Genomic DNA, 12,544 nt, shown 5'->3' with positions numbered 1-12,544 from the left:
GCAGAGATGGCAGGTTGGCATGGGGGGGGGGAGGTCTGAATGGGGAGGCAAGCTCAGCCCCAGAGCTCGCTTCAAACCCGGGACAGGAAGTGGCTTGGAACATGGAATGAAACCTTCAAAAACAGTGGCGCATTCCAACACTTCTGGGAGAAGAGCTGGTTTTCTGTACCCCGCTTTTCACTACTCAGAGGAATCTCAAAGTGGCTTACGATCGCCTTCCCCATGACAGGGTCCCTGTGAGGTAGGTGGGGCTGAGTGAGCTCTCAGAGAACTGGGACTGGCTCAAGGTCACCCAACTGGCTGCATGTGGACGAGGAGTGGAGAATCAGACCAGTTCTCCAGAGGCCACTATGCCAGGCTGTCTCTTGGTGAGGAGAAGACTGTGGGCCAGAAAACTTCAGATGGCACCAAACCGGAGGTCTGCCTGGGGGGGGGGGGGCAGAGGGGCCTTGTGTTTGACCTGACTGTTGTTCCGCTGAACCCTGCCTGGCCCCAATCAGCTTGACCACCCACCGTTCCCTTGTTTGGGTTCCTCTGTCTCCCCACACTGCTGCCGTAAGCCGCATGACACATCTCAGCTTGGCGTTAACCTGCAATTATCCAAATGAACACTTCCTGGGCTGATTCTGCGTCCAGCTATTAGTGTTGGCTGCTGGCAGCTCTGACTCACGGCCCTGTGGGCCAGGAATCCAGGGAGGTGGCTGGTCCTCCATTCCTCTCTGGCTAGCACTGGAGGTCGACGGAGGGTCCGAACAATTTCGAGGGGGTCAGGCCTTCATAATGCTCCCCCTGCCCCCGTACATCTTTGGGTTTTCAATTGGTGGAGGGCCTAGCTGGGTCAAAGCCTGGTTTGGTACTCGTTTGGGATTTGTGTCTTTAGGCTTCCTTGGTGGAGGGAGCAGGGGGATTCAAGAACCTGGCTCTCTTGGTTTTCTCCCTCCTTCCTGTTGAGGACCCTGCCACGCATGGTCTGTTCTATCCCAGTTTCATCAGAGCACGGAAGCTAAACAGGGTCAGTCCTGGTTAGTTCATGGATGGGAGACCACCAAGGAAGTCCAGGGTTGATGTCCAAAGGCCGGTAGTGGCAAACCATCTTTTACCTAGCAGGGTTGGCCAAACTGTGGCTTTCCAAGTGTTCATGGACTACAGTTACCATGAACCCCTGCCATGCTGGACACCTGGAGAGCACAGTTTGGCCACCTCTGGACCTGCAGGGTCGCCTTTCATAGGCTGGGACTGGACCACCTCCAGCTGAGGCCATCCCCAGCCAAATTGCCCACAGGCCTCCCTGCAGTGGGTGATTGCAGCTGACCCTTCCAGACTGGAGCTCCAGGCTCCTCTTTTGGCGGCCCTGCAGCCTGTGGCTGATCAGTACAGGACGAAGGCCGTGCCTGAGCATCTGAGGCTGACCACTTCAGTAGCCTCCTTGTCACGACAGCCGGATAATGCCAACTTTCAAAGTCAAAGCCAGAAACGACTGTGATATTTCTTTTAAACTTGAAACTGGATTTAATTGGAGAGGCACCCTGGTGTCCTGGTGAAGAGTGGTGGACTCTAATCTGGAGAATTTGGGTGGATTCTCTGCTCCTCCACATGCAGCCATCTGGGTGATGTTGGGCCAGTCAGTTCTCTCAGCTGTTCTGGTGGAGCAGTTCTCTCAGAGCTCTCTGAGACCCGCCTACCTCCCAGGATATGTGGGGAGAGGAAGGGAAAGGTGTTTGTAAGCCACTTTGAGACTCTTTACGGGTAAGTGGAAAGCGGGGTATAAAAAACGAACCCTTCTTGGGAGAGAGCCAGTATGACGTACACATTATTGAACTAAGATTCTGGGAGAACCAGGCTTGAATCCCCACAAGTGCCATAGAAGGCTGCTCAGCCTAGTCTACCTCACAGGGTCGTGCGGAGAGGAGAATGATGTTCTCTGTTTTAGGTCCCCATCAGGGAGAAAGTGAGATACATAAACTAAAAATGTATTTAATTTTACAAAATGTATAACCTGCCTTCCGGTCCTTTCAGAGGCCACCAAGGGAGTGAACAAATTAAAACATAATAATAAAAGTGCATTTTAAAACCATTAGCACCGCCGCCCCTGAAGAAACACAGTCCATTAAAATAATTAAAAGCGTAGCTTAAAATACATACAAATAATAAGCAAAACCTGAGATGTTATTAGGACGTTTCATTTCTGCTGTCATGGACATGGAGACTCCTCTTTCAGCAACAGGACCATCTATCCCAGCAGGTTGGATGTGGTTCTGGAGGTTAATAAGCATCAGAACATAAGAGCAGCCATGTTGGATCAGGCCAGTGACCCATTTAGACCAACATTCTGTGTCACACCGTCACCCAAACCCAGGTGCCATCAGAAGGTCCACCAGTGTGGCCAGAAATTCAGAAACCCTCCCACTGCGGTCCCCCAGGCACCAAGAGCACAGAGCATTCCTGCCCTAGACATCATGCTCCATCTGTACCTCGTGGCTAACGGCCACTGGTGGGCCTCTGCTCCATATGTTCATCCAGTCCCCTCTTGAAGCTGCCTGTGCTTGTAGCTGCCACCACTTCCTGTGGCAGTGAATGCCATGCATTCATTAGTCTTTGGGTGAAGAAGCATTTCCTTTGATCAGTTCAAAGCCGCCTGCTCTTTCCTTTCATTCAGTGCCCACGAGTTCTTGTACAGTGAGAGAGGAAGAAAAACACTTCCTTCTCTATCCCCGTGCATAATTTTGCAAACCTCAAACAGCCAGGGACGCTTGTTTCCGTCATGTCCCACCTGTGAGCTTCACTGCAACACCTGTCTGGCCACTTTGGGAAGCAAGCAGGGTGCTGGACAAGGCAGACCTTGGTCTGTCCCAGCGAGGCAGTTCTTAGAGTTACTGGCAATGGAGCACCCTGTGTCAAGGGAGTGGAAACCGAGGGGGGCTATTCCAGAACATTTCCCCTGTTCCCCGAGCCAGGTGGGTTTCAAGGGGGAGACATTTGCTTGCCCCCCACAGCTGCTAATTGATGCCCAGTGAGGATGGTGGTCGTCTGTGATTCTGGACACGAGTGGGAGATCTGTGCATGCTGTGAGCCAGTCTGGCCTCAGCGGCTGTGCCAGTCAAAAGCCCTTCCCCCTGAGCCAGCTTGGTGCAGTAGTTAAAAACAGTGGCTTCTAATCTAGCGAGCCGTGTTTGATTAACCGCTCCTCCACATGCAGCCAGCTGGGTGACCTTGGGCTTGCCACAGCACTGTAATATCAGGGCTCTCTCAGCCTCACCTACCTCACAGGGTGACTGTTGTGGGGAGAGAAAGGGAAGGCAATTGTAAGCCACTTTGACTCTTGTTAGAGAAAAGTGGCATATAAAAACCAACTCCTCCTTCTACTTCTACTTTTTCCTCCACCTTCCTTCCTCCTCTCTCCTCCTCCTCCCTTCCTTCTTCTTCCACCTGCTTCCTTCTTCTTGCCCAACAGCTGAAGCAGATGGAGATGCAGCTGGAAGAGGAGTACGAGGAGAAGCAGAAGGTGCTGCGAGAGAAACGGGACCTAGAAAGCAAGTTGGCCACCGTCAGTGACCAGGTACGCGCATGCAGGAGCGAGCAAGACACTCTGCTGTAGGCTGGGAGGGGGCGATGGGGGCAGGACGGTGGGGGAGGAGCATGCGCACGGTGCCTCGTTCCAGATCCCTTCACACTTCTCCCCACCCCCAGGTCAACCAACGGGACTTTGAGACAGAGAAACGGCTGCGGAAGGACCTGAAGCGCACCAAGGCCCTCCTGACGGATGCTCAGGTCATGCTTGACCACCTGAAAAACAATGCCCCCAGCAAAAGGGAGATCGCGCAGCTTAAAAATCAGGTAGGCGGGGGCAGAAGAGGGGCCAGACACTTCGTCCTGCAAGGGTTTGTCCTTGTCTGTCTGGGCACAAGTTGGCAGAAGAAATGGGCCCAAGCAAGGAAGTCTATCAGGCCACAAATGCAGTGGAGCTCTTGTCCTGGGGCCCTCCTGGCAAGGCCTCCACCTGAAATCCGGCTGGAGGCAGACTGAAGTCAGGTTGGGCGTCCCCTGCAAGCAGTGTTGGGGTCATCCTGTTGGGGCTTGGGAAAGCAGGCCTGGCCTACTGCGGTCTGTGGCGGTTGTTCTAATCTCCCCTGGGGATATTGGGGGGCTTTCCCTACAGCTGGAGGAGTCGGAGTTCACGTGCGCCGCTGCAGTGAAAGCTCGCAAATCCATGGAGGTAGAGATTGAGGATTTGCACTTGCAAATCGATGACCTTTCCAAGTCCAAGGGAGCGGTAAGCACCTCCTGCGCTCTGTCTGTCTCTCTGTCTGTCTGTCTTCCCTTAAAAGACAGAAGGTGATATTCCACATGGTTCTCAGAGAGCAGCTCCAGCAAGCCAAGTGACCCTCCTGTCCCACCAGGGCTGGCATCTCAATGTCCTTCAGCTTGTGCTGGTTTGCCATGTCTTCAGGTCTTGCAGGGAGGTGCTCTTCAGGGAGTTGTCCCAGGATAGGCCATTGGCCTATCTAACATCGTTTCTCTTATGTTTTGATGCCTCAGGGCATAATGCTCTGTATTCTTAGTGCTGGGGAGGGGGGCAGTGGGAGTTCTGGCCCCTCTGGTGGGCCTCCTGGTGGCACCTGGGTTTTGGCCACTATGTGACACTGAGTGCTGGTGTGGATGGGCCAGTGGCCTGATCCAACGTGGCTTCTTTTTTGTTCTTATAAAAAGAGGATTTGCTGTGCATGTGGCGGCCAATGTATGAGCTCAGTTCCTGCCCAGCTTTGCAATTTGATTCTGTCCTTCAGTCAGGCTTCCTTGTCCTGTGATCTGTTCCCCCCCCCCTCTACAGTCAGGGGCTTGGTAAACAGGATCGTATGCTTCTTGACCCCCTCATTAGTCATATCAGTTGAAAAAGAGAGAGTCTTTAAGGGAGGTTTCTTGAGGATGTCATGGGCACTGGTCAGCCAGGACCGTGAACAGCTAGCTTCTGCTACGAATGGCAGGCTTAGCTTTTAGAATTAATCCCTGGAGAAGAAAAAGAGGGTGAATTTGTCAAAGGGGGATTTCCTCCTCCTGGCCTAGACTGCCACATGGCAGGCGACTCTCGGCAAAAGTCCTGTTTCCGCTTCCCACATGATTGAGGATGGAAAGTTGGCATGTTGGAGCCCCTTTCAGCTTTTGTTGGCCATTCCCAGCTAGGGAGTCCATTTCTGCCTGTGGGGGCTGCAAGTTGTTCGTTGGCAGCTCTGCCTCTCCTCCGGTCTGGGGCTATGAAAGCCTCTTGTTTCAGGCTGGGCCGGGTGTCTGGAGGACAGGGGTGCTTTAATGGCCGGCTTTATCATGAACGAGACCAGCTGCCTGTAGAACCATGTGCTGACCACACCTTTTCAGGGCTCTTGGGCATAGCCTTTCCCCCAGCCTGCTGCCTAAGCTGCTTTAAACTGTAGGGGAGCTCTACCCTGTTTGCATTCCTCCTTCTCCATCTTTGCCAGCTGGAAGAACAGTTGAGCCGTTTGCAGAGGGAGAAGAACGAGGTGCAGAGCCGCCTGGAGGAGGACCAGGAGGACATGAACGAGCTGATGAAGAAGCACAAGGCAGCTGTGGCCCAGGTGAGTCTTTCCCCCACCTTGCGGTCCTGGCAACGTGGCAGCTTGCTCCCATCTCCAGCATAGCCCCAGCCTCGCTCCCTCCACCGTGCGTCTCAGCATTTCATCTTGGAGGACCATGTGCAGTTCTGGAGGCCTCACTTCAACAAGGATGTGGACAAGATGGAGACGGGGCAGAGGAGAGCGATGACGATGATCCAGGGCCTGGGGACCAAGCCCTAGGAGGAAAGGCTGAGGGGCTTGGGAATGTTCAGCCTGGGGAAGAGGGGGTTGAGAGGGGACAGGAGGGCTCTCTTGAAGTATTTGAAAGGTTGTCACCTAAAGGAGGGCAGGAGAAGGTTCTTGTTGGCAGTAGAGGAGAGGACAAGTAGTAATAGGTGTGGACTAGTACCAGCTAGATATCAGGTGAAAAGATTTTCACACTCAGGGTAGTTCAGCAGTGGAATCGGCTGCCTAAGGAAGTGGTGAGCTCCCCCTCATTGGCCATCTATAATTAGCGGCTGGACGGAGACTTATCATGGATTCTTTAGGCCAAGATTTCCCAGAATTGGTACTGAGTTATCATACCACAAAGGCCCATGAGGGGTTTAAAAATGGCGACAGGGGAGAGCCCTCCCACCCTGGGAAAGAAAAAGGTTTTGACTTAAAATAATAATTCTACCCTTATTTGGGCAGGTTGACCTGCCCCCCCCCCCCAGTGGCCAGTGATGGGCCTGGAGAGGTTGGGAAGGAAGGACCCCAGACATTGAAAACTTTGCTCACTTTCGGCAGGGGGTGGGGGATGGGTAGCAGAGAGGCATGGCCAGCTGGCATTACTTCCTGATACCTTGAAGCCTGAAAAATATTCGAGTCCTACCTCCATGGTCCCAAAGGCTGCTTGAGGTTGATCCTGCATTGAGCAGGAGGTTGGGCTAGATGGCCGGTTTGGCCCCTTTCCAGCTCTACAATTCTGTCTCCACGGGTACCCTCCAAATTGAGGCAGAGGCACAGTTTCATGCAGATGAGGCCATACAGCTGTCCCTGGATGGGCCACAGATGGGAGTTGTGTCCTTGAATGTCCTGCCGTATTCTCTGTTTCATTCAAAGCTAGCGTGTAAGGGACAAGACTTTGTAGGCTTCTCCAGGACATGCTAGCTTGCTGTGTGTGGGTCACAGATGCCAGAGCTCCTGTTGCTCCAGGCCCCTATTTTCCATAGAACATAGAGCCCTGGAGCAGAGCAGCCCAGCTGCAGTTCGATGGCTTTCTTGACTTGCTCCCATGGACTAGGCCTAAGAGGAAGAGGAGGGGGGAGTGTTGTTTGCAGAAGGAAAGCCAGAGCAAGGCAGGGAGTAACTGAGTTTTCATCTTTGAGGATTGTTCTGCTGCCTGGAGTGACGGGGATTTTGAAACAGGAGTAAAGGACAGAGCTTGTGGCTGAAGAGAGGCAGCCAGGGCAGGGTAGAGTTTCCCCCAGCCAGGCTTACGTGCACATGTTCACCTCATGAGCTCTTAGGGAAAAACAGGTCTAGGAGAGGAAGGCCAAAAAGAACCAGCTTGGTGTAGTAGTAAAGAGCAGTGGCCCCTAGTCTGGAGAACCGTGTTCAATTCCCCACTCCTCCATGTGCAGCCAGCTGGGTGATCTTGGGTCACAGTTCTCTCAGAGCTCTCTCAATCCCACCTACCTAACAGGGTGTCTGTTGTGGGGGGAGGAAGGGCAGGCGATTGTAAGCTGCTTTGAGGCTCTTTTGGGCAGTGAAAAGTGGGGTACAAAGCCCCAACACTCTCTTCCCACCTGGGCAAACTCGGTGGCCAGTATCCATGCTGTGACGAGCCAAGCCTCGGGTGGAATGCTGGGCCTTTGGGATGCCTTGGGCCCGAGGCAGACCCTGAGCTTTCTGGCTCTTGCGACATCGGCCAGATCTAACAGACCTTGACTCCCATGTGCTCCTCAGGCCTCCCGGGACCTGGCTCAGATCAACGACTTGCAGTCCCAGCTGGAAGACGCCAATAAGGAGAAGCAGGAGCTGCAGGAAAAGGTATTTTGGGGGAGAAGGAGGAGGCAAGACCCCACTGCCTTGTTTGCCCCGGGATGTATTCTGAGGGTTCTGTTCTTGCTTCCCTTCGCCAGCTGCAAGGTCTTCAGAGCCAGCTGGAGTTCCTCGAGCAGTCCATGGTGGACAAGTCATTGGTCAGCAGGCAGGAGGCCAAGATCCGTGAGCTGGAAACACGGCTGGAGTTTGAAAGGACGCAAGTGAAGCGCCTCGAGGTAGGGAATCTCGAACTCTCTCGGAGCCAGGGAAAGGCAGCTGGCTGGCTGGCTTACCGCAGAGGCAAAGGACACCTCTTGGCTTCCAAAGACACACCAGACTTTCCCTTGTGTGTGTTTTATTGACTGGGGTGGTGCAGGAAGCATATTGTGTGATGGCCCCCTCCTGGCCCCCCCCCATCAACTCGTGCCTCTTTCTTCTGCCTTGTGAGTCCCCAGTCCCCTCCCCAGACCCCCACTTCAACTTCTCTGCCGAATGCCCTCCAAGTGCAACAAGATTTCCACAGCCTTCCCAGACTGCGGGCTGTTGGTCTAGACCAGCCTTTTTCTACCTTTTGACCAAGGAGGAGCCCCTGAAGTCTTTTTTGGACTTCGAGGAACCCCCGAAGTGTTGCCATGCCCCTTCAGAGAAGTGGGCACAGAAATAAGATGCGGGAGCCGGCCATCCAGTCAATCATTCACTGTTTCCATTGTGGAGACGGATACTAGGCCTCTAGACCTACAAGGGAAGGGGGCTCCAGGGGCATCTCGTGATGCCAGTGCCCATCCAAACCTCTGGGAAAGACCTCACAGCTCTTGGGGAGCTCTTGCCTAACTCCAAGGATCCTCCAAACCCTGGTTGGGATTCCCTGGTCTACAAGGGGAGGAGGGAAAGGAAAGGGAAGGCGACTCTAATCCACTTTGAGACTCCTCCTGGCAGAGAAAAGCGGCATATAAGAACCAACTCTTCTTCTTCAGTAATATCAGGGCTCTCTCAGCCTCCCCTCCCTCACCCGGTGTCTGTTGTGGGGAGAGGAAAGGGAAGGAGATTGTAAGCTGCTTTGGGACTCCTCCTGGCAGAGAAAAGCGGCATATAAGAACCAGCTCTTCTTCTTCTTCAGCAATATCAGGGCTCTCTCAGCCTCCCCTCCCTCACCCGGTGTCTGTTGTGGGGAGAGGAAAGGGAAGGAGATTGTAAGCTGCTTTGAGACTCCTCCTGGCAGAGAAAAGCGGCATATAAGAACCAGCTCTTCTTCTTCAGTAATATTAGGGCTCTCTCAGCCTCCCCTCCCTCACCCGGTGTCTGTTGTGGGGAGAGGAAAGAGAAGGAGATTGTAAGCTGCTTTGGGACTCCTCCTGGCAGAGAAAAGCGGCATATAAGAACCAACTCTTCTTCTTCAGTCTGATGGAGCAGAGGAAGCCCCCTGCAGGGCCAAAAGACAAGTTGGGTGGTGTAGCTGTTTGGAAAGGGAGGGGGCGGGCAGGGGACTCGAGGGCAGATGGGGTGGGTGTGTATTTTTTGAAATGCAGATCACCTTCTTGCAATGCCACCCTTCCCCACTGCCCCGGTCCAACCCAGCTGGGAACCCTCTCTGCCCCACAGCCCCACAACGACAGGGGGAGACCAGACGCTCTCTTCCGCTGCACCTGTTTGCAGCCCTGCTTTACATTCTGCCTCTGCAGCTCCTTTTTTTCCGGCGAGGGAGCCGAGGCGCTTTAGCACTCCCTCTTAATATTTCCGTGCCATTATTCGCTTTCCCCCTCCCCGCCCCCCCCCCATAAATATGCAGGGGACAGCACTCAGCTGCCGCAAAAGGATGGAATCTATTTTTCTCCCCACATTACATGCTGTAATTACTTCACACAAAGTTAAATCTATTTCTCCAATTCACCAAAGCCCCCCTGATTATTCTGCCCACGCCTGGGGAGAAAAGTTTCTCTCTCTCTCTCTCTCTCTCTCTCTCTCTCTCTCTCTCTCTCTCTCTCTCAAAACTCTGCAGCCACCCCCTCTTCCGCTCTCCCCTGCCCTCCTCTGCAAGCCAGTCCAAACCCCCCCTCATGTAAATTCATAGTGCCGGGTTCGTTTGTTCCATTAGCGCTCGGCGGGGAGCGATTGGGCAACACTCATTCCTGGGCCCCGGCCTCGGTAATTGCCGCTGTCTGCTACCATTATGCGCAGCAGATGAATATTGATGCGCCAGCCCTGGTGCGCCGCTGCCACTGCCTCTTCTTCACCCAGCTCTGCTTGGGGTGGGGGTGGAGCATCTTGGCTCCTTGTGCAGGACGGGAAGGTCAGGCCACGGTCAGCATGCAGGCGCTTCGACTGGCCTCCCAGCCAGCCCGGAGTCAGGGCGGTCATCTTGACCTGGGGACACAGAAGGCCCTTCCTGGCAGTGCAAGGGGGACACTTGAGTTATTCCAAGCAGAAGTGGCCTTTAGATGTTGCTGTGCAACAGAATGACTGTGCAACAGAGGCCCTCGCTCCGGAGGTGCATCCTGCTCTGGCTGGGCTGCACTTCCCCTCTGCAGATTACAAGATGGAGAGGGGAAGTAAAGGCACAGTCCAACTGAAGCAGGATGGTCTTTATACCGCACTCTATTCTGTACCTAAAGGAGTCTCAAAGCGGCTTACAATCACCTTCCCTTCCTCTCCCTACAACGGACACACTGTGAGGTAAGCAGGGCTGAGAGAGCCCTGAGAGAACTGGGACAGGCCCAAGGTCACCCAGCAATCAGCATGCGGAAGAGTGGGAGAATCAAACCCGGTTCTCCGGATCAGAGGCCCCCTGTCTTAACCATGTCACCATGCTGGCTCTCGAATTAGGAAGGGTTGTTCTTTAGCAGCGTTGCCAAAAAGTGCTGGAGGGCAGCTTGTTGAGGGAGAGATCTGTCAGTGGCTCCTAGCCCTGGTGACCTAAGGCAGCCTCCACGTTCAAAGGCAGTCTACCACTGAACATCAGTGTCAGGAGGAAACATCTGGGGGAGGCCTCAGCCTCTGTTCCCTGTTGCTGGCCCTCTAGAGCAGGGGTAGTCAAACTGCGGCCCTCCAGATGTCCGTGGACTACAATTCCCCGTGACACCATGAGGCCGAGTGAAGGGATGCCCCTCTTGTATCTGTACTTAGCTGCTACCCCGCACCAGGTGGCCTTAGTTTGCCACCCTTGCCAGAAGACAGAGCTCTTGCCTCAAGGTGGGGGTGAGGGGTGGGGGAGAGGTGTTACTGCTGCAAATATCAAGCGACTCCGAGGAATTCCGGGGTTTCCACCTCGTCCTCCGAAGCCTTCGATTATGATCAGGCTGCGGTCGGAACAGCCTGTTGCCGGACTGGAGATCCGCCAATCTCAGAATGCCAGGCTGCCTGGGCCCACTCAGTGCTTGCCAGGCTTCTGGCCCTGCAGTGACCACTAAATAAATGAAAACTGGTCCGTGTGGAAGCAGGTCAGGGAGGGCTCCATCTTCCCTTTGTCCTTTAGCTCCAGTTAGCTGAGCCTAGGGATCCCCCCTCCCTTTCTTTCAGCGAGTCCAGGGGCACCTTGAAGACCAACCAGGTTTTAATAAAGGTATGAGTTTTTGTGTGCATGGACACTTTGTCAGATACAACGTCATGGGAGTGTGCGTGCCCATAAAAGCTCACACCTTGACTAAAGGCTGGTTTTCAAGGCACCCCTGGACTCAAAAACTGTCCTGCCGCTTCATACCATCAAGGCTGCCCACCTGAATCTACCTGAAGAAGTGTGCCCATGCATGAAAGCTTATGCCAGAATCACTTTGTTGGTTTTAAAGGGGCCCCTGGATTCAACCTTTGTTCTGCTGCTTCAGACCAACACAGCTACCTGCCTGAATCTTCCTTTTTTGCTTAGATCCCATTGGATGGAGTGTGTTCTCATGAGCAGGGCTCTCCTCCATTTCTGTGGCTCCCACCCCACCCCCGGTCTTAAGTCAAGGCAGGTCTGCCAAAGGAAGAGAAACACATCATCTTAGAACCAGGGGATCCACACCCAGTCATTCCTGTGCTTTCGGGGCAGAGAGTTGGGAAGTGGCATCCCCAAGAGTTGAATTGGGGCACTCCAGTCTCCTGACCTTCCCGCCTTCTCCCCCGTCTTCCACAGAGCTTGGCCACCCGACTGAAGGAGAACATGGAGAAGCTGACGGAAGAGCGAGACCAGCGGGCGGCCGCCGAGAACCGAGAGAAGGAGCAGAACAAGCGCGTGCAGCGTCAGCTGCGAGACACCAAGGAGGAGATGGCCGAGCTGGCCAAGAAGGAGGCCGAGGCCAGCCGCAAAAAACACGAACTGGTAAGGAGAGGGGCGATCCGGGTGCAGGGCAGAGGCCGCTTCCTCTGCTGCCCCTCTTGTCAAGGCCGCCGTGCCCCCAAGCGTATGCTAGTGGGAATTGTGACTCTGGCCCTGGCTGTTCTGACTCTTCTAGTGGAGCATCTTCAAGGCCACCACATTCCCCATTCCTCCTCCCCACAGCAAGGTGACTCATCGGCATGGTGCATACAAGCTGATTAAATATGATGTATGCCCTCCCACATAAACAGTTCCACCGCTCAAAAAAACCTTCGCTTTCACATGGAAATTCATTCAACGCCCCTCTAGAGTCATGTAGATGTTTTGCTGTCATGGGGACCTCCCAGATTTTCTTTAGATTCGTTTTTAGCACAGTTCGGGGGCGGGTGCCTGTTCTATTGATGCACACTTGCTCCCGACTCTGCGAGCCGTGTACAAATGGACCCAAGTGCCAAGGCTCGATTCCACCCACCTTTATTCAGGCTGAGTGCAGATTCTCCCTGCCTTCCCAATGCAGCTCTGTCATTCTCCATTTGGGTCTGGTTAGGGCCAGTTTTGAGAAGGAAGGACTCCCTGGAGAAGAGCCTAATGCTGGGAGCGATCGAGGGCAAACGAAGAAGGGGACGACAGAGAATGAGGTGGCTGGATGGAGTCACTGAAG

The 12,544-nt window shown here is 54.0% G+C and overlaps 1 protein-coding gene across 13 annotated transcripts in view; it reads left to right on the top strand.

Annotated features, from left to right (window-relative positions):
* Window positions 1–12,544, top strand: part of MYO18A (myosin XVIIIA) — a 144,978-nt gene that overhangs the window by 112,252 nt on the left and 20,182 nt on the right. For all 13 annotated transcript variants that reach the window (XM_077312283.1, XM_077312284.1, XM_077312274.1 and 10 more), the window contains 7 exons: window positions 3,452–3,556; window positions 3,688–3,834; window positions 4,157–4,270; window positions 5,472–5,588; window positions 7,518–7,601; window positions 7,694–7,831; window positions 11,701–11,886. In XM_077312283.1, the coding sequence (XP_077168398.1) occupies window positions 3,452–3,556; window positions 3,688–3,834; window positions 4,157–4,270; window positions 5,472–5,588; window positions 7,518–7,601; window positions 7,694–7,831; window positions 11,701–11,886 (891 nt within the window). The remainder of the gene's footprint in view (window positions 1–3,451; window positions 3,557–3,687; window positions 3,835–4,156; window positions 4,271–5,471; window positions 5,589–7,517; window positions 7,602–7,693; window positions 7,832–11,700; window positions 11,887–12,544) is intronic.

Source organism: Paroedura picta, chromosome 15 (genome assembly GCF_049243985.1).
Source record: "Paroedura picta isolate Pp20150507F chromosome 15, Ppicta_v3.0, whole genome shotgun sequence".
NCBI classification, from domain to species: domain Eukaryota; kingdom Metazoa; phylum Chordata; class Lepidosauria; order Squamata; family Gekkonidae; genus Paroedura; species Paroedura picta.
Note: the sequence above shows the minus strand (reverse complement) of the source record. Positions and strands in the feature narration are given on the sequence as shown.